Here is a 21,380-nt window from a genome sequence, read left to right on the forward strand (position 1 = left end):
TTTACCTTTTGAAAGATGGAACCATGGTTTGTTTTGGAACATAAAAACCCCAAACAAGTCCCAGGCATCTTTGATGGAGTGCAAACAGTGCGGACAGAAAATGAGCCTAGAAATAGCAGCTCTTCTAGCAAGCCAGCTCTGCCTTTGGAAGTGGAGGTGGTGCAGCCCAGCAGCCAGCACAAGGCAGCGTTGCTCGAGCAAGGCCTGGGGCTTGGGCACGAGCTCGGGAGGAGGTCCCAGGCAAGGCTCTCGGGGTGTTAAGGCCCATGGGTGAGAACAGGCCCTGGGAGATGCTTCCTCAGTGGCCTCCTCATGGTCTCCAGAAAGTCCCAGCTATGATTTCCATTAAAATGTCGTGGATTAAAATGTCACGGGAGGTAAATTAAAGGAGGAAGTGTTGGAGGTGCTCGCAGGGTGTGTAGTAACAGCCAGCTGCCTGGGCTTGAGTGTTCCTCTTGGGGCTGGGACCTGGCCCAGGGTAGGCTCGGCGCCCGGCTGCGCTGCGGTCACACCGTGAGCCTCGACCTTCTCCGGGTGTCTGCGTGGCGGGGTGGCTCTGCGGGGGCAGGACGAGAGCAGCGGCCCGGCAGTGCCCCGTGCTGCTGGGCTCGGGCAGGAGCGTGAGAGCGAGCCTTGCTGGGCCAGGCCGGGCGAAATGGGAGCTCCCCGCAGAGCCAGGGGAAGGCTGGCCGCTCCGCTCTAGCAGCCAGAGCCCTGTTTTACAGCACGCTCAGCCTGCTCGGCTTCTGCTCCCATTGCTCTTCTGCGCCATTCTCCCATTCCTTTCTCCCATATTCCTGCCATTTCTTCCTCCGTATTCTCGCATTCTGCTCCCATCAGTAGCCTCTAACTAATGCTGGTGGTAGCAGAGTTTATCCTGCAGTTAGAGCTTGAAAATCCGCCTCTGGGCTTTGCTAAATGGGAAGCCCGAGAGTTGCTATGGGTTAGGCCAGCTTGCCCTTCCCAAGGCCAAGAGCCTCAACCTCCTTCTGCATTCAGGTGTATCCTGCTGTGCTCTGTATCCCGCTGTGCTCTGTCTTCCGTACACTCGGGGGAAGCTTCTCTAGTTGTACTCAAGTGGGGTTGTTTGCGAAAACTGTTGGCCAGTGTCAGCACCGAGCCCGGTTAATCATGTTTTTCTGAAGGGTGCTGAAAGGTGGAATTTTCAAAGAAGTTGGGAAGATGGTTCCACTGAAGCCCAACACTAGTGGAAATCTGTTCTTCAGCAATTTCACAAATGCCCAGAGGAGGGGGATGCACAGAACTCCCCAAAACCTGCTTCAAGGGCAGCCAGTCTCCTTCTGTACTTGGTGATAATACTGTTTTTCTTTGTTTAGGGAGGATCCTAGCTTCTTCGAGCTTGAAAATTGTTATTCCATCCCCACCTGCACTCTTCATGTGGCAAAGTTAGAGATGCTCATTAAGGCAGTTCTTAAAGTGGTGAGTTCCAGATCTCTATTATGTAGATTCTTAAATAAAATTCATAGATGAACATCAATTATATTTCACAGTCTTTCTTACAAGAATTCCTAAATCATGTAAATACAGTAAAGGCTATTACATTATTTTACTGATTGGTGTGGCTATGGCATAGATACTGTGATGAAACCCGTGGTAGTTGTCATATTTCTGAAGTTTAACGTTTGAATCTGCATATTGAAACAAAGGTTGGAGGTTTTTACCTGCTCCACTGACTGGAAATCACCACTGTGCAGCAAAGTCTCTGCACTTAGAGAGAGCACAGCTTTGGACAGCACCCCATCCGGATGTGATTCCGAGCCCTGTCCTAGCTGATCCCTAATTCCGGGTTACAGCAGCCGGTGCTGCTGGAGCAGAGCACGGGGCCCATTCCAAGGCTGGGGTCCTGCCAACTGTCTCAAGGTTTATTTACTGTAGTGCCAGCAGATACAACGAATGGCTGTATAGTCATAAATTATATAAATTATAAAGAGAGGGATAGCCAGATAGAATAGTGAGAGCGGTCGCAGGAGCAATGTTTCTAGCAGGAGGGAGCATATAAATCATGGAGCAAGCAAGTTAAGAGCAGCATTTCCCTTAGTTCCCCTCCTCCCAGGAACCCTGAGCTCCTGCTGGTAGGCAATAAACTAACCATATTAACGTCTCTGGCAGCAGTGATGAGCTTCCAAAAAGAATTATATTAATTTCACATAAGGCGGCAAGCTTTGCAGGGCATTTCTTGTAATGGGCTGAGTAGGAGAGAGCACCACTGAGGGTATAGGCAGCCCCATAGCAGCACATCTGCTGGAAATGCAACTTACTGGGGACCATGTGTCCCTTGGGAGCAATGTCACTTATCAGCGGGATGTTCTTAGGCTGGACCTTGGATTCTGGGACTCATGGCACAAGGAGGCATGATAAAAACACCATGCTTAAAACACCTGTGTGTTGTTCCTGCCCAGTGCATGGTTTCGGGCACCCTCCTCGACGGAGCTTGGATGTTGCCTGATCTAGCATAGTCCTTTGCATAGGCCCAAATCTTTCCAGGAGGAATTAAGCCCTCTGTTAGACTACCTGTTCGCACAGTAGGATATCTAATGCGCTATTTCATACACTGTGTTATTGCCAAATGCATCCACTTATTTTTATAGAATAGTAGCCTTAAATTCCAAAGAAGTGTCAAATATTTAGTGCCTGTTTATATATTTGCTATATTTAAATAAGTAAAAAGTGCTCCCTGTTAACTGAAGGAAGACTACCCTGAATAGCCAAAAGTGTGGAAGTGTGAAGCAAACGTTAGGAGCAAAGAGCAGCCCCTCCATCCGAGCTGGGAAGGGAACCGTAGCTGGGCTCTCTCGCCGTGGGGACGTTTCCTTTCCAGGCAAAAATCCCATGTCTTCATTTTTAATTGTTTTAAAAGGGGACTTGTTTACCTAGTGAAAATCCGATGATAGGTTTTGTCTTTGTTTGTTGCAAGCAGTTAAGTTTATTCTACTGTAGAAAGAATAAACTCCATCTGTAACTGGAATGGCAAAGAATGTTATAAACAAATATGCTTAGTATTTATGTTATTTTCCTACCTTGAATGCGTAGCACAAGATTAATATGGGTAGGATAATAAAAAAGATTTACGTTGAAGAGATTTTAACTCTGGAATTGTAATTTGTGTGGTAGAATATCTGAGCATCTGGCATTGCACCGTGAACTGTTCCCAGATAATGCAAAACTTCTTTGGAGCGAGCAGGGACAGTTCCCGGCTCAGAGCTCAAAGGACGCCCTCCTATCTCCCGAAATAAATGCGTGACAGATGTTCCGTGGCGGCGTTTTTCCGGATGGAGCCTTGAATTCCCGGGGAATCCAGGTCAGTGCCGGGGTGGGCCGGGCCGCAGGGGTGACTGCAGTGGGGTCACGGCGCCTCCGCCTCTCGCTGAGCGAGGCTTTGAATGGCCTTGCAGGGTGCTCTCTGTCCTGCACACACCGCCCTTTTTGGCTGTGTTTAATCTGGTTCTGCACACTTCTAGAAGTTAATTCAGTGGAGGCGCTGTCCTGCTGTGTGCGTCACAGCGCTGGGGACGAAGGGAGCAGTCCGGAGCTGGCGGCCGGTGCCACCGGCCTCGTGCCGCGCTGGTGCCCGCGCTCCGTCCTGCTGCCTGCAGCGCAGCACAGATTTTTATCTCTGAAAAATCAATCGATCTCCAGATGTCAGGAGTCCGAGCGATGGCACGGAGCCATTTCAGCCTGTCAAAACCAGTTTTTGCTAGTTGACTAAATGCACAGATTTGCGGGAAAGGGTTTGTTGAGGTGGAGCCTCCTGTTTCCAAAAAGATGTTGAAAAATTTTCACATTGCCAGAATAATCCCTTTTGATGGTACTGAATGTACAAATTCTGCTTTTTGCGTGCTTGTTTGTTTTCCCTGTGGAAGAAAATGCAGAATTCAGTTAACAAGTGCATTGTAATGATAGGTCAGAGGGAAGAGCCATGGCCACTGTTGCCTTGGAGCATCCCGGCGTTCCCGCAGCGACGCGGAGCGGCCCGGCCTGCTGCTGGAAGCGCTTCAAAGCCTGCAGTGAATTCCCTGATGTCAAAGGTAAAGAGCGGCGCCATATAAATACCAGGGCAATCACGGCACCCGCAGCGGCCGTGTAAAAGGTCTCTAATGATGTAAACAACTTGTGGCCAAAGTGCAGGAGAGGGGAATTAGGCACAGAGGTCGGAGAGCGCGGCCGGTTTGGAGAGGGGCCTTGGGGCTGCATGGGAGGCAGCCGGCTGCAGTGCACAGCCGAGCACACAGACACCTCCAGCCCCGCTCCTCTCCTGCCATCCAGGAAAACCAGGGCAAGAACAAGCCAGGGACTCCAGGCAGTATGACTGTGTGTGCCACATGCAGCAGGGCAGAGCAGGGCCGGGCTGAAATGCTGTGTCAGGCAGCAGCGACTGCCCGAGGAGCAGCCTACACCTCACATGCAAAGCATGAGCCCTTGCAGCCTCAGTTCCTTATGCTGGCTGCCTGTCTCGTACCTGGCAGCTCTGCTGCGTGATCAGCCCAGCACTTTGCAGTAGAGCTAGGGCGTCTCAGTTCCCCCTTTTCACATGCAGAAGTAGCTAAATCTGTCCTTCTCCTTCCGAGCCGACCCGGGCCACCTGCTGTGAGAGCTGGAGCCAGGGGAGAGAAGAGCAAACAGAGGCGAAGGAGCGGGGCGGCCCCTGCTTCCCTTTTAGCTGTTCTCACAGCTTTTGTTTATAGCTGCAAATAAACTGGGATTGGCTGGGAAGTGCTGGACTCTGTGGCTGTGTCAGGCATTCGCTCCTGAAAAGTGAAGGAAATTGTTAAGTCCTTTATGGAACAGATGATAAGGAAAAAGAGGAGCCGCCATGCAAAGCAGGAGTCGGGCAGTGCTGGTGAGCACTGGGAGGCAGCAAAAGAGAGCCAGGAATGGGTTTGTCTGGCAAGGAAGGCTATGAGGAACATCATCCTCACCCCTCATGCTCCTGGGTTCCATCAGCTCCCAGGGCTTGTGAGCAGCAGCCTGCCGTAGCAGATGAGCAGGAGCTGCAGGTCCGGCTGCAGCCCCTTCCTGAGCCAGAGCCGCAGCTCCCTCTGCTTGTAGCCGGGCCCTCGAAGGGCGAGGAGAGGTGGCTTTGCTGCTGAAAACTGCTTGGCGGGTTCAAGCAGATAAATCCTTCCCTCTGCTTTTGTTTCCTGCCCTAGAAAGCAGTGCCTCTATATGCTTTTTATAACAAAACTGAAATGGACCAAGAACGAGTTCAGTCCCTCATCCTGAGCGCAGCAGCCTGCGAGGGGCTGTAGGAGACGTGTCCTTATGTGTGGAAGTCACCCATGCTCCCGAAACAAACCCTTGTCTGGTGTCTGTGAGCTGTGCCTGGCACGGGAGCTGTCTGGGACGCTGCAGAGCTCTTGGCCACGCCGCGTTCCCTGGGATGCAGGGCTGCGTTTCCCGCCGTGTCCTGGGGCTGCCTGTGCCGCAGGATCTCCCCCAGCACCGGCAGCCATCAGGGCTCGAGAGTGCTGCTGCTTCCAGCAGCGTGAGGCAGCGCAAACAGGTCGCTTCCCAAACCTGTGCCCTTTTGCTGCTCTCCCCTGCAGTCCAGCTTAAGCCACCTGCATCCGGGGCCAGATCTCTCTCTCTCTCTCTCTCACACCCCCCTCTCACACCTTCCATATCTGCTGCAGCTCCTCTGTGCATGCAGCGGGTGTGTGTGCTCGGCTGTGTGTGCACTGACTGTGCACGTGCTCGGCTGTGCATGCAGCAGGTGTGCGTGTGCTCGGCTGTGCATGCGCCAGGGCCGTGCATGTGCTCGGCTGTGTGTGCACCAGGGCCGTGCCTGTGCTCGGCTGTGTGTGCACCAGGGCCGTGCATGTGCTCGGCTGTGCGTGCACCAGGGCCGTGCCTGTGCTCGGCTGTGCGTGCACCAGGGCTGTGCCTGTGCGCGACTGTGCGTGCGCCGGCTGTGCGTGCAGCAGGGGTGCGCGTCAGGCGGTGCGTGCGTGCAGCAGGCAGTGCGTGTGCGTGCTTGCCGGCACGGGCCCCGCGGCCGCTCGGCAACACTTCCACCTAGAGCGCGGGGGCCGAACGGCAGGCGGGCGAGCGGGCGAGCGGCGGCTCCTGCTGCAGCCCGCTCTGCAGCAGCACCAGCAGCAGCTCCCTTCCTGTGGCCCAGCAGCGGTCCGTGCCCCGTGTGCGGGGCTGCCTTAATGGGTCCCTGCAGCTCGAGGCCCTTGGCACTCTGAGCCTGCGGCAGCCAGAGCAAGTGGGGACTCAGGGAACCTCCCATTGAGGGTGCCAGGAGTGCCGGGCAGCGCCTGGGAGCCTCCTGGCCCTTCACACACATGGAGGAAGAGGAGGGCGCGGGAAGGGCACAGCCAGGGGCCAGCAGGCCCTGCAAACCACAGGTGAAATGATTAACCACAGCGGCTGCTCCAAATCCCGAGCAGGAAGAGGAGCACGACAGGGCAGCCATGCAGCAGTGCCCTCCGGCAGGACACCTGCTTTCTGGTGGTGGTTTCCTGGGATCCAGTGGACGCTGGTGCTGAGCACGGCCCCGGGGCTGCCGGGTTTCCCTGGCGCGGCGGGCGCTGCGGACACGGACACGGCAGCCCGGGGCAGCGGGGACACCCCTGGTGCAGGGGCTCCCGGCTCCCTCCCGCTCTCCTGCCGCTTCCCGTGCAGCCGAGGGCGCTGGGGGCGCAGGGCCCGCGGAGGCCCCGCCGGCCCGAGGGAGCTCCTGAGAGCAGATGGTGTCTAGACAGGCGGCGGCGGCAGCTGCTCCCGCTTCCCGGGGAAGCCCCGTGCTCCGGAGCAGCGTGAGGGGAAGGGGGAGTTGGTGCCGGTGCGGAGCCCGCAGCCCTCCCGTTCACCCCCCTGCACAACCGCTCGTGTTGGGGGCAGCTCGAGCTGCTCACAGAGTGCGAGCCGCCGGTGCGGCAGCCTCCGAGGCAGCACCGGGCTCTGCCCCGGCCTTTGCAGGAGGTACCTCCCACAGGGACCCGTCAAACGGAGCTCGCAGGAGCAGCGGCGCTTGACTGTGTCCGGGTTGCAGCACGTCATGAACCTGGACTCTGGACCACGTTTATCTCCTTCCCCTTTTTTTGGGCAAAGAGAAAGCAGGACTTCCTTCATGGAGCACAGGGGCCAGGCCCAGGTCAGGCCACACTCAGGGTTTCCCCTCTGCCCCCTGCTCGCTCTGTCCAACTCCTGCTGGGAAGCGCAGCCAGCCCAGAGCCACAGGGACTGCCCCGGCTCCAGCACTGGACTCCACCTTTGTTCTCCCCCCTCCACCCCCACTTATAACTGCTGCCCAAGTCACTGCTCTGGAGCTGCAGCTTAAGGCAGGTGGCCCACCTAGTGCAGGGGCCTGGAGGAGCAGCACAGCCCCAACAACAGCAAGGGCAAGTCAAAGCCTTGCAAAAGCTGACCTTGAAAGGGCAGTATATGTTAAAAAAAAAAAGCCTTATATTTTATTTCTTGTAAAAATCTTTTAACACATGCAGACTAAAACCAGTGTAAGAAAGTATCCACCATTGTTTAAACAAATAACTATACTTAAATATAAGTGTCTGCAATTGGCTTGTATAAAAATAAGATACGCTTTGCTCTTTACAGAAACCCATTCTCCAGTTCTCATAAACAATACACAACTCTAATACATAGAATTTAACCTGATCATTGTTTTCCATCAATTTGATACTGCTAAGGTATTATGTGCAAAAGTTGGTAACAGTTTTTTTCCCCTCCCAAAAAAGAAAACAAGTGTTCTACACATTTTAGAAAATTAGATATTGGGCTTTAAAGGACTCCGCTGCTCCTGGTTTCCTGTGTCCATAGGAGCCGGTTGCTGCGCGCTGTCGAGGCCGGGCGGGGGGCTCAGCGGCGCCGGCGGCCGTGGCCCGAGCGGCCACCGTGGTGCTTGCCCTTGTGCGGCCGCTCGAAGGAGCGCGAGCGCTCACGCCGCTCCCGGTGGTGCCCGCGCTCGTGCCGGTGCTTCTTGGCCACGTCCGAGTGCTCCCGGGACTTGCTCTGCGAGCGGGAGCGCGACTTTTTCCTCTTGTGAGCGTGGCGGTTGGCGCTCTTGAGCTCGTCGCGGCCGTGCTTGGCCTTGGCGTGCGGCGAGCCGTGGTTGTGGTGGCGGCGCGGGCTGCCGCTGGCGCTGCGCGAGCGGCTGCGCGAGCGCGAGCTGTAGGTGCCCGACAGGCTCCGGCGGTTGTTGTAGCTGGCAGGGAACAGGCACAGCGTTAGTGCGGGCGGAAAAGGCAAGGGCTGCTTTTTTCCTATTTAGGAAATCTTCCAAGTTTACTGGAAGGAATCATGAGACACTTTCTCCCAAGGGGAGATTTATGATAAATGCTACTGACATTCCCAGAACATGCCTTTCTGGGATGAGGTCCCCTAAAAAAAGAAAACAAGGCCAAAATCTACCCCCAAACCAGAGCCATTTTTCCTTCTACCTGTTTAAGAGCCTCTCCCTCAACATCAGCCTAGAAACTGGACACTGCCTTTTCCCTTCCGTCATTTAAGTCCACTACCTAATACCTAGTCTAATACGTAGAACATACTGAGAGCCAAGGTGGCAGTTCCCACCTAGAATTTGAGAGGATTCTTCGGAAATGATACCAAAACTGTCATGTGTCACCTACTCGCTGGCAGTTCCCCATCTCCGCTCTGGATGTAGTGAGAGAAAGCACCAGAGAGTCAGGGTGCTTCGTGCCACCCCAGCTGCCCCAACAGGACACCCTTCTCCCACACACCTGGGAGAAAGCAGCAACGTAAGAATTTGCTTCTTCTAGAGGCTTCACTGCTGCTTTGAGGACTGAATTTCTCATTTACAACCCAGACCCATGGAAACTGTTGGAAGGGTTGCAACCACCTTGGCTCACTCGCTGCCCCACAAGGTCACCGTGACAAGCTGAAGCTTCCTCTTAGCCACAGGTCGCTGCCCTGGGGCACTGCAGCCCCCACTGCGACTGCAGGGCTGCGCAGTGCCCGGCACGGGTGCTGCGTGACGGGGGGCTCCCGCTCTTGCTGGCCAGCAAGGGCCCAGGAGGGCACAGGGAACACGGGGCCATCACACTTCTCCAACATGAAAAGAGCTCTTGAAACATCCCAGAGAGATGACTGGGATCAGAAGCAAACAAAAAAGCACTTACTGCCTCCTAGGAGTGTGGGATCGAGACCTTGACTTTGTTCTTGACCTAGATCGACTAGCACTTCTGCTGCTCCTACTTCTCTTGCTTTCTTTTCTCATGCTTAGAGGGAAGAAAAAAGACAAACCAAAAGAGGGTTACACTTGTGTTACCTTATGAAAAGAGCAAGTACTTGACTGCTTTGCAGTTGAGAATTTTTTAAGCCCAGAAGTCTATTGGTCTGAGATTTGTACTCACCCGTTGTAAGGGCTCTTGGCAGCTTGCTGCCTTTCCTCGGGCTCTTTTTTAATGGTCTTGGTATTCAGAGACACTGGACTCTTCTCTTCGGTCTTTATTTCTCTTGGGGAAGCTAAGATTCAAGGAATACAGAGTCAGGCAGCTATCTCACAGGTGCTGCCACAAACCTGTTGTATTATTTGTGTACCTTTATGAGTACCTGCATAAAACACAACTGCTACTACTGCATCCCATCTTTACATTTACAGGAAACTTCTGCAAAATAATTTGGGAGCGCTCACTGACTGGGCAGATACCGATATATTCGGAGTACTGAAACCTATTTGTGTTCACCATCTTTTACTTATGAATATACTGAAGAATTGAAAAGAACAAGAGATCTTTCTCATCTAGTAGGAACAATAGATTATTTCACCCATCTTCTGTATCTACACCACTCTTCAAATTTGGAGGAGGTTGGGAAGGACATTGGGTCTTACTGCTTGCCTTGCAGATTGCTTTTTGGACCCCAGTAGACGAAGTCTCAAGTGCCACGATATAAAAATCCAGGTTTATGACCCCACAACTACACAGCTTGTTACCTTGACTATTCATTTCCAATATGATACAGAGAACTGGGACTGAAAAGCAATTACAGATGTCTAGATTAAAGCGCACACAAATAATGAACCATCTAGTCCACAGTGTACAAGACGACCCAAGGAAAGGCATCAAGTAGGCAAAAGCCTCGTAGCCGGAAGGCCGTGGCCTGTTACACCACCAGGTGCCTCACAAAGTGCCCCCATGGCACAGCCGCCACCCAAGAACCACGCATGCGCCTGGCCTGCGGACAGGACGGGAAGACCCAACTGCTGCCTTGGGACCTCCCCCGCAGCTTCTCCATTTAACAGGGCTCAGAGGTTTTAAGTAAGAACACACAAAGTCAACTTTTTGTCAGCTTTCCCTCAGTCTGTGAGCTAAGAGACCTTCCAAAACCCCTCCTGCTTCCACAGGTCCTGTTTCCCCTTGCTCTTCTACATAAGGTCCCCCTTCCAGGGAGGGGAAGGGCATGAAAGCGCTTCATCCCTTAGCGAGACCTTTGCACGGGCCGCTTTGAAGGCCTCTGAGGTTCAGACACGTTGCTGCCCCGTAGGAGTGACTACAAACACACGCAGCTCTCGAATCGCTGCAGAGGCCGCCCCAGAAGCGGGTGCCTGTGCCTTGGTTACGCACTACCACAGGCGCAGAGCTCCGGCCCTGCTGTGTCTGCTGCTCCTTCACACATGAGAGTGTCAAGTGCCAAGGCAAAACTGCCTCCCTCGGATCACGGAAGTTGGGACAGCTTCGCTGAGTGACCTAGCACAGAAGCTGCAGTGATTTGTCTGCTGTGAAGCAGAACCTGCCCTGTGCGAGATGCTCCTTCTCCAGGTACTGAGCAGAGCACCCACCCCTGCCTACACCCTTCCAGGGAAGTTTTCAGAAACTCCTATGATAAAAAAAATCAGAGCCAACTGTAACACCTACCCCAAGCCAGTAAGTCTCTTCATAACACAGTCATTTCCAGTGTTACTAAGAGAGACATTACTTGTATAATTCCTTACCAGAATTACTTTATGAAAAAGCCTGAAGCTTCTACACTGTTCCTCTCCTTTGTTAATTCAAGCTATCAATAAATGGTTTGTAAAATTAGTGTTTAAAACAGTAAGGCTTATCTTGCCTCCTAGTTCAAGAAAGCTAAGCCAACAATTCAAGTAGACTGACTTTTCTGAAGTACATTCAAAGGGAGTATTCAAAACATCCCCCAAAATTGGGTGCAAGTTTCCATACAGAGAACAAACTTACATGGTTTGGATGAAGGAGAAAAGCCACCCAGTGTTGAGAGTGCTGGAGTTCCATCAGGATTTAAGCCTTTTGCCTTCAGTTTTGCTTCTTGTAGTGCCATTTTTCTCTTTTCTACTTCTTTATCCAGGAAATCGTAATTGGGCTGTAAAAAAAAAAGTAAGAATTTGAACTAATGCAATTCACACTCATTTCTCAAAATCATTCAAGCTCTTTTTAATCATGTCTACCTTGCCATTTATTCTCTCACCGATTCCCTAGAGGGAAGCACGCATGCAGCAGAGCCCTTTGGAGCAGTAAATCCATACGCTGTTATTCCCAAACAGGGAGAAAGCTAAAGGGCAGCTCAAGCTGGACCGAGCAGTGAACTGAGCAAACAGCACCTCTGAAGTTACCTTCTTTCTCGTGTAGAGCTTCAGAGTCGTTAAGCAGATCTCCTGGATCTCTTCCTCTGTGGTACCAAAGAGCGAGAACCAGTGCGGGCGGGTAGGCAGTGGAATCTGAAAATAAAACTAGTTCTTAATACTAATATGGACAAGACTCACTTTAAATATTTCCACTAACATTATCTGGAAACCATCTAGCAACAAAAATCAACACTAAAATATTAAAGATAAGCAAATACCTACCTGCAGGGCTCTAGCAGCAAGGTAAATGCAAGCACATGCTATAGTCTCTGGCTGAAAACGAACAAATACGTTTGTTCGAAGGCTGTCGTTCATGTAATTCCTAAAATAAAAAGTTCATAAGAGGTTGGATCTCGTGTTTTATCTTTTTAATTTAGGGGGTAATACTGGAGACTCAATTGACTTTATTATTTTTTCTTTTAATATAATAAAAATATGGTTTCTTTAGAACTACTATATTTGATGTTTACACTTGTTACTCCTGTAACAAGGCATGCACCACTGCCACTGCTGGAAATCCCAATGCAAGTAACAGCCTTTAGTATTTTCTTCCCAGGTACATTAATTATGCCATGAAGTGTCCATTGAACTAACAATTTAACAAATACTTTGTATCTGTCCAGCTCTTTGGTTATTTCAAAATAAGTAACTTTAAAATTAAAATTAAGCATGTAAGCATAGTATGTTTATAACCTACCATTTTCCAGAGGCTGGATACAGCCTACAAAATTCACAGAACATTGCATTTAAACCCTATTTGTGTCTTGAGTGACATTAACTTCATCCAGCAAGAGAAGCATCCAATTTTCTTGTTGAGCTTAAACCTTCATGTTGAAAAAAAGTTCTACAGGTTAGCAGCCAACCTCCTACTTCACTAGGATATTTCTCCTCCGGCACGATGGCCTCGCCAAGCAATTTATGCCAAGATCTGCATTTAAACAGCAGAGACTCCCGTGATTTCTAAGTTCCTGAGCTACAGGAAAGAAACAAACAGCAGTCATTAAGTATTGATTAAACAGGAAACAGTGCCCAGAATAGCTTCTAAGTGAACATGCTGCATGCACTGTAATCTTTTTTAAACTCGAGTTTAACACGTTTAAGTCAACTAGATTCATGTTCTCATAGTCTACCAAACGTGTCCATGTGCCCTTTAAATACACTACAGCATACAGTAGCTAGGCAACAAATACATTTAGAAACATTTTGAACAGTTACTTCTAAAAGCAAATATACAAATCCTTTTGACACCCAGACAGAACTAGAAGATGCTGCCCGCTGGCCATGGACCACTTCAGTGAATCTCGGATGAGAGCTTGCACTGGGATGGCTGGAGAGAAGGGCAGCCAAACAGGCCGTCCCCAGGTCATGGGCTGAGGTGCAGAGGGCAGAGCTCTATGACTTACCATCAGGGACTACCCTTTAATCAAAGAGTAGAAAAAAGAACAAAGTTAAATTGAGTTCTCCAAGAAAAGAGTGGAATCAAGCCATGAAAATAGTAAGCAGAAACAAGCACCAGCGCACGTTAAAAATGTATATGTTTATAGAGTGACTTACAGCTCATTGCTTTGCATATGGATCATCAGGCTTGTTATTTCTGCTACTATTTTCCTGGCTAGGAAAAGAATAGAAAATAACTTACCAGGCTGTCTGTACCAGGGTTTGATTACGTTCACATTCTAAGACTTGTAAATACATAACAATGATCTGGGGGGGCAAGGAAAAAGAGACTCAGTTTTAACACAGAAATCAACAGCAGTAAAGTAACTGTTTATAAACAAGCAGTTTTCTGCAAACAGTGGTCTCCTCTGTTTTCCAAGCATATATTGAAAGCCCATGGCATCCAATCGGGCTCAGAAAGCGCTGTTTACTATTATATAACTCAGAAAAAAACATCATTTTACAATGCATTTCACAAGGAAGCATTTTCTATCCAAGTCAATAGGGCTAGTTGCCCATGCACTTTGGCAAAAGCCTTCTTAAGAATATTAAGAAATAGAGGAGGAAACCAAGTCATTTTAAACGTGTATTTCTTGTCCCACATGTCACCACGATGACAGCAAGGCAGAGTAACAGATTATTATTTTTTGAAAACTCACCTTATGCGGATGCTTGACATGAACACAAAATCCCAACTCCTTCAGTACCCTCCTTTCTGCTTTGATTACTTGATTTTTGGTGTTTATGTAGTTCTGATCAAGTATCAAGGGGCTTGGAGTCCTACAGTTTGCAAGAAATAAAATCAAAACTGTTTTGCATATCCAAAATAGCATCAACTCTGTTTTCCCTTCCAACCAACTAATGGCAACAGAAACCGGTTTTCAACTCCTGCAAGCAAGTTTAAGCATTAATCTTGTGCTGTCCAAGTTTACCTAAGCTAGTTATGTCTCTGCATTTAACTAACTGCAGATGAAATGCACAATAACCTTCTCCTACCGTGTATGCAAACTACACCTACCAAGCTGCAGAACAAAAGGGAAGGCTGCAGCAGAGATCTTCAAGTACCTCCACACTCGATGATGGGGGCAAGGCAGGTGACAGTTACCTCTGCTAGTCAGTACTCCAGAGCAAGGCCAAGCCACAGGAGCTTTGTCACAGTTTAAAGCACAAACTTCCTGCTTTACATTACATACTGCAGTTTCCTATACGCCAAAAGACAAGATGGAGATCTGGAACCAGAACAAGACAGATCTGCTACTATGATATACAAAAAACCACCTAATAAATCAAGAATTGTGTGTGCTGTGCCAGATCTGTTCCTCTGGTTCTGAACACCAACATGGCACCCACTGATATCGTGTCCACTTCTGTTGCTTAGAACATTTGCAAAACAGGTCATTTCACATGAAGTGTCTCAAGTCCAACATTACCAAGTAAACTCTTGATTATTTCAAAAACATACGCCTGAAATATCAAAAAAAGCTTAACCAGGAGAATGGAAGAATGTACAGTTTGTGCACAAGTTTTCTTTTAAAAAACTGATTTCAGCTTCACTTTCATCCTTCCATATGCTGCATCTTAATCCCTACCAAGAAGGGAAGGGCAGAGAGCAGCCTTTCCTTACTGTTATCATGTTTCCCATATTTGTGTATGTTCTTCACACACAGTATTTTCCAGGAGAGTACTTTTAGCAGCTACTTACACTCTAATAAGCTACTACAGGCTGCTTGCACTATAAGCCTAGTGCACCATAAGCACCGGCAACAAGTTTTATATTATACTGAATCAAAAGTGTAATCCAGAAGAGAATCAATACGATGTTTGTTTTGCTAGACGAGCGTTTCATTATTATTTTGTCCTTTTGACCCAAGTTGCACAAGTGGATCACACTTTCCACGCTGCACTCCAGCGAGGAGGAGCACTCAAACTACCTCTTTTCAAGGAAGAAAGTGACAGTTGAATCACAAGGCTAAAGCTCCCAGCGTTGAGACTCCTTGATAAAACAGTCTGTGCTAATTAAGGCTCCTGCAGCCACTCAGAAGGACACTTATTACCATTAGTCAAGGGATACCACAAGCCATCTCACCTCACCGAGATAAAAGCAGGATATTGTACATCTGTTCAATAAAGGCACAAGTTACTCCTGCTCTGCACCAAAGAGCTGAGAAAGGGGTCACAAGAGGCTTCAAGTTACAGCTGCCTGGCAGCACACCTGGCTTGGGCACTAGCCTCACTGCTTCCCCTCCCTAAGAATTAATGCTTTGCACATTACTTAGGAGTCATTTCTCTAGGTAAACTTAAACTTATCAGGGCAGGCATGTGAAGCTTTTATTTTCAGCCATTCTAGAGCTAACCCAATCAAAATATATATTGAAGAATGGCTGCAGAAGGGGAACTTTCAAAGCTTCTTTAAGGTGAGCATTTCAACACAGAGCCTGTGATTTTATCTTGATATTCACTGGAAAATACTGCAGAGGTAATCTGATTGTAAGCACTTCAGGGTGCAAGGCTGCATTCAGAAGAACCAAGCTAGAAGTTCTTCAAATCAGTGAAACTGCGAGTGGGTATCAATCAGCTGCATTTTTTTAAGCAGTAGATCTCCCAATATTGTTTTACAGACTATTACTTAGAAACTTCTATTGTAACAGACCTGCAAGACGTAACAAAACAGAAGCATTTTAGATGTCCAGGCTCAGTTCATCTCATCAGCAGAACACTGCATGAGAAGCAATCAATAAGCTTAGTTGAGACATCTAAGGCAGCCAGAACTTCTACCCCAAGCGTGAGCTGTGGGGCAGTACCACTGCACGCGACCCTCACTGTTACAGCTCGCAGCAGGGCCACCACCTTCCACGAGTCTCTGTATTCCGAGAGCCACGTGAGAAAGTCAACGTGATGGGAACGCCCAGCGGCAGCTAGGCCTGCACCAGGCAAGGCTGCAAGGCTCAGTTTTAAGTCCTGCTGTCCTTCTACAGGACAACAAGGTTGGCAGAGTCAGCTCTTACTTTGGTTATAGATGTTGGTTATTCAAAACCAGAGTAAGACACTTTTATGTGCATTTTACTCCATCACCCCAAATCACCATGCTTACCTAGGAGAGATTTCAGGGATCTACAGAACTAAGCAAGCAGTATCCAAACAGTATCTCCAGAAATAGAGGCAGCCATTTACTCACTTGGGGAAAAATGTGGGTCTGCGTAAGACTTTACTGCTCCTTAATACTGACAAAAGGGCTGTTCCTCTTTCTATAAGATTTATCAATTTAGCACTTCCATCATGAACATCAGGGTTTGCAGCTTTAAAATAATTATGCTTGTTAAATTCAGGAATTTCCTTTTGAACAACTTCTAAAGCCCATCTCCTAGTGAAACAGGAGAAGGGGGAAGAGGAACATCCATACTGAACTTGCTTCAGTCCAATTAGTAATCATTTTAATAAAAGAAAAAATTTATGCTTTTATGTGAAATACAAGTTTCAAGCTCTCTATGTCCAAGCTTTGCTCACTGTATTGAATAACCTGTTCTTGTAAATCAGCATGCGCGCTCAGTGCAAGACCTTCTACTTGAAAAGCAGAACACAGAAGGCCTATTCTGGTAGGCCAATCCAACACTTGGTTGTGAAACTGTAAGCTCCGTTTAGAGATAGTGTAACTACACACAGGGTACCACATACTGCAGTATGTTTGTAATGATGTACATAACTTCCAAGTACCCTGTTTTTAATCCCTTCTGATAAAGAAAACCTCTATGCTCTACACAGCCACACATGTAATGAATATTAAAGTTTCATGGCTTTGCAACGCCTAACAGTGGGGGAAGAGGTGTCCTGTACGTAGATTTTTTTTTCTAAAAATAAGATACTTCCAGCAAGTACAGCACAACAGCAGCATCTCATTTCAAAGCCCAAAGATCTCTTACACCAGTCAACACGAGATAAGAAGGTGAGTTCTGTGTCTGTCTCCAACACTGCAAACACAAGGACTGTGTAGATTTAAAGAACAATTTCAAGACTCTAAGTATTGTTAATTAGCACAGGCCACCTCTGAGGCAAATTTTACCCCCAATACAACTGCATGAAACTATTTGATTGCTACTACAGGAGTGAAGAGCAGCTGCCTGAACATCTCAAACCAACATTGGTAAGATTACATGACAGCAGTCACATTTGGTTGAAGCCTTGTAAGGGCTTTCTGCAGCTTTAAGGCATATTTAAAATTAATAAAAAAAACTTCCAACTATATTCTGCATATTAAACAATGGTTGTACTTGGCTCAAAACACAGATGTTTCAGCACACATTTATAAAGCATTTTTTTCATAATATGAACTTTTCTCCATGCACACAAACAATTTTACATGCAATACTCCATGACATACACTCATGAAAGATTCAGGGTAAATTGTGCTTGTTCAAAACACTTTCAGCTTTTTCTTATTTCTCAATATTAGAAATACCACCTATCAGTTACTCAACTGGCAACAAGTCTCGTTAAAAAAAAATTCAAATGCAATTTCCAGTTCTGCAAACACTTACATACAAGGGACTGCTTACATTACCATTTACGTGTCTGTGTATATAAATAACTTTACAAACTCAAGACTTCTGCATCCCTGTAGAAGTTCTACTAGGAAAACTGTGATTATACAGAGCCAGAAAGTTGAACTAAGAGCTCAGAATTGTTTAAGAAAGCAAGCAAGCCTACTGAAACTATGCAAACTTCATATGCAGATTAAGAGCTTCAGTTAACAGAAACACTACACTAGAGGTGAAAAGAAATTACAGCAGCCTAACTTCAGTTTGGGCTGTGTGTGAGAAACTAGCTATGGCCTAAGGGTTAGCTTTCAGATTAAAAAAAATAAATAAAAAGATACACTAGAATTCTAAAAACCTGGACAGCAAAGAAAAAAGCTTATAACAAGATACAGGAGTTCTTCCAAATGGTTCACCAGCGGCCAACCTGTTTGTCCCCCGATTCCAGTGACCTATTCTCAGAGCACTGGCTTCTCCTTGGGGATTTTCGATACTTCACTCACTGTTGCCATGACGACAGCTTCATCTTTATGTACCACTCCACATCACCCAGGCTTTGGTAAATGTAGCTGGTCGCTGTATAGTCGGTTGCAAGGGAAAAAAGAGTTGAAGTTAATAACGTGTACAGGTTATGTAATTGTAATCTTGTAAAAAGTACAGAAAAACGTTTACATCCTGCTTGTTAAAAAAAGGGAAAAAAAGGAAAAAAGCAAGTCTGAATATCAGACTTAAACATTTTAAGATTAATTTCATGCAGATTCACTCGGAATCTCAAAGCAAAAATACCCATCTCTCCAGAAACAATGGGTCAATAGCAGTGTGTGATTTCTCTGGACATGAGGAGTTTTAGACACCATGTAACATGCATAAGTGACACTGATTTGGAACAGGCTGCAAAGATTCAAGTTCACAGGTTAAGTTCAGTTTCTCTGATCCTTTCCAACGCACAAAGAAACAACTAAGCTGTATTCTCACTGCAAAGAAAAGCACTGCGTATGATCAATTAACACCAATGTCTGGATCAAGGCCAGGACATTAAGAATCACTGAAGCAGCTTTAGTAATCAACTAACCAGATTCCCCTTGTCCTAACTGTGGTAAGAAGTAATACCACAGAATTCATACTCAGGTAACTTCACAGAAATCCCAGGACCATCAGGGATAAAAACTTGAAGAGAAAGAGAACAAAGCTAAATTCCATTCAAATTACAATAGTAACAACCATTTTTCCTCTAATTAAAACTAGCTACAAAGAGCTGAGCACAAGGCAAAAAAAGGAGGAAGTTTTAACTGCAGCACAGAAGCAGAATCCAAATAATGTACTAAGGAACAGCTGGTTTCCCTGTGGGATTCCTATTCTATTCTACTTAGAAAAGGTAATACAATTCCCATGGTAACCTCACAATATAAGGGAGGAAAAGTTTATTTCGGCAGCTAACTGAAAACAAAATCCTTTTAAAACTAGAGTTTCCTTATAATCTATCACAACTGACGTACTTCTGGGAAGATCTTAATGAAAGTGCCTCACGTTAGCTTTCAACAAGTGTTGGACTGAACCGCAGTTTGACAGCTCCTTCCCTTCACCCATTCTTCGCTGCAACAAACCACACCACTTTGCTTTACGTGTTAAAGCTTCTTCCTTCACAGGCCAACACTAAACACAGCTGAGAACAGCTCCACAACTGGACAGACAGAACTATCCAGGTCTGCACACAGATCAAGTTAAGTTCATGTTCCAGCTTCACTGACTGACACAAACATGCTGTACTATAAAAGCACAAGTCTCACTTTCAGTAATAAGAGATTTCTCCAGCTTCCAAGACTCCCTTAGCCACTCCCTGGCGAATGGGTGTCATTAAAGCTGAAAACACTGGAGGCCACGCCATGTTTTCTTCGCTTTTTTCCAGGGTTTTTTTCCTCTAAGCAAAAATTATTACTATTATTCAGCTTCCATCCTTTGTAAGCTAACATTTTATTGCCACTATAAACCACGTAGATGACTACACACTAACACATCATCAACAGAACTACCAAATATGGTTAAAAGATAAGAGCAGCAGATGCAGCAACCCACTAGTTGGCTACTCAAACCTAGGGCTTCCCATCACAAGGAAGGTGTCAAATTCGACCAGCAAAGGGCCTAGAACTGCCCCCAGCTCCCCAGACCCGCAGCTAGGCCAGGCCCAAGGTGCCTGCCGAGCAGGCAGGGTCCCACTGGAAGCAGCCAGCGCTGCGCCGTGCTGCCTACGCAGCAGCCAAGCAGCATTCAATCCCTTCTCAACTTTAGGACGTTGAACTTAGCCTGGAAAATCCTGCGAGCTGAGAACTGCAGCGTGTATTAGTGGCAAGAGATGCGCAGGGCGGCAAGGGATCCAATCTTACCTTTTGGCTCTCAGCTGGCGCAAGTGATGGAACACATTGATCACGTCCCTTATGCGGCGCGGCGCCTCCTCGATTTTGGACGCGAGATTGATGCAGGCCATGGCAACAATCTGCAAAGAACCGAGAGGCGCTCGGGTAAGAAATACGTGCGGCGCCGCCACGGCCTTGGCGTTACGTAAGGAGGAGGACAGGCGGCCTGCGGCCGGGCCGGGCGGCCGTGCTCACCTCGAAGCTGTGCTTGACGAAGGACTTGGAGTAGAAGAAGCGGTGGAAGAGCACCTGCCCCGTCGCCATGGCCACCTGCGGGGCAGCGCGGAGGGAGAGCCCCGTGAGCGCGCGCGCCGCCGCCGCCATTTTGTGCGCGGCGCCTCCCCGCCCGCCCCGCCGCCACAATGGCGGCGCCCGCCCTGCCCTGCCCTGCCCCGGCCGCCGCGCACCTGCGGCAGGCGGAGCAGGATGCCGGCCGCCTGGATGAGCTCGCAGCCCAGGATGCGCAGGTCCGTCTCGCACTGCAGGTCCAGCCCGTCCTGCATGGACGGCGTGGGCGAGAGGCGCTCCTCGGGGATGAGCGAGTGGTCGATGGTGAGCGACACCTCCGAGTAGAGCCGGTCGCCGATGAGGATGCCCGGGGCGGCCGCGGGGGTGGTGGCGGCGGCGGCGGGCGGCGCGGATGCGGCGGCGGGGCCCGCGGCGGGGCTCGCGTGGCTGCCGGCGGAGGCCATGATGGCGGAGGAGCTGCGCACCCGCGGCCGGCCACGCACCGACTGCCAAAGAGTCCGCCCGCCCCGCCCGCGCCGTGACGACACACCGGGCGCGGCGCGTCACGTGCGCGGCGGCGCGCGCCGCGGTTGGCTGCCGCCCGGGCCCCGCCCCGCGGCGGCGGTGGCGGTGCCGTCAGTGTGGCGGGGCGGGTGAAGCGGCGCTGAGGGGGCTCCGTGTCCCGGGGCCGGCCCGCGAGCGCGGCCCGCCGCGGGGAGCCCCGCGCTCGGCTCGGCTCGGCTCGGCGGCAGCCGGGGCGTTTCGAGCGGCTTTAGCGTGCAAACAAAAGCAACGTATGAAATAAAAACAACGCACGAACATAAAGCCCCGCGCGCCCGGTACGAAGCGGCTCTGTTGGGCAGCGGGGCGGGCGCGGCCTCGTCCCGCGGCACGTGCCGGTTCCCCGCCGCCTCGAGCCCCCGGCGAGCCGACGGGCCCCGCTTTGTTTACAGCCAAGGAGCTACTCGGAGCTGGGAAGAGCCGCGCTGTGGTGGCGTGGGGAGCCGCGGCGCTCCCCCCGCGCGGCCCCGGTCCGCGCTGCTTCCCGGCACAGCCCGGCGAGCTGCCCACGCACCAACCGCGGCTCGGGGGGCGCCCAAACACCGCTCCACGCTTTTATTTAAACACAAACAGACCGGGCCGGGCCCTCGCGGCTCGCTGCTGCCGTGCTCCGCAGCGCGGCCCCCGCTCCCA

The 21,380-nt window shown here is 49.5% G+C and overlaps 1 protein-coding gene and 1 long non-coding RNA gene across 2 annotated transcripts; one reads left to right on the forward strand and one right to left on the reverse strand.

The window, feature by feature from the left end:
• The first annotated feature begins 590 nt into the window (after positions 1 to 590).
• Positions 591 to 9,982, forward strand: LOC112952458. Its single transcript, XR_003250379.1, has 3 exons — positions 591 to 3,319; positions 3,922 to 4,046; positions 9,605 to 9,982. It is a non-coding gene; the product is annotated as an uncharacterized LOC112952458 (long non-coding RNA).
• CCNL1 (cyclin L1) lies at positions 7,465 to 20,659 on the reverse strand. Its single transcript, XM_026045321.1, has 11 exons — positions 20,366 to 20,659; positions 20,154 to 20,228; positions 19,929 to 20,038; positions 13,678 to 13,798; positions 13,221 to 13,285; positions 11,804 to 11,903; positions 11,570 to 11,674; positions 11,178 to 11,319; positions 9,357 to 9,468; positions 9,123 to 9,221; positions 7,465 to 8,188 (listed from the first exon to the last, which is right to left on the reverse strand). The coding sequence occupies exons 1-11, from the start codon at positions 20,648 to 20,650 to the stop codon at positions 7,843 to 7,845; spliced, it is 1,560 nt and encodes a 519-aa protein (XP_025901106.1). The 5' UTR covers positions 20,651 to 20,659; the 3' UTR covers positions 7,465 to 7,842.
• Between the last annotated feature and the right edge of the window lie 721 nt (positions 20,660 to 21,380).

Source organism: Nothoprocta perdicaria, unplaced genomic scaffold (assembly GCF_003342845.1).
Source record: "Nothoprocta perdicaria isolate Ctin4 unplaced genomic scaffold, notPer1 scaffold_4, whole genome shotgun sequence".
Taxonomy (NCBI): domain Eukaryota; kingdom Metazoa; phylum Chordata; class Aves; order Tinamiformes; family Tinamidae; genus Nothoprocta; species Nothoprocta perdicaria.

What these genes read in the sequence shown, in the direction of transcription:
- CCNL1 (XM_026045321.1), bottom strand. Translation starts at nt 20,650, where the DNA reads ATGGCCTCCGCCGGCAGCCACGCGAGCCCCGCCGCGGGCCCCGCCGCC. An exon ending in ATGTCAAGCATCCGCATAAG is followed by an intron (nt 13,286 to 13,677) that starts GTGAGTTTTCAA and finishes TTGCCCCCCCAG; the next exon opens with ATCATTGTTATGTATTTACA. An exon ending in TTGCTGCTAGAGCCCTGCAG is followed by an intron (nt 11,675 to 11,803) that starts GTAGGTATTTGC and finishes TTTTATTTTCAG; the next exon opens with ATTCCACTGCCTACCCGCCC.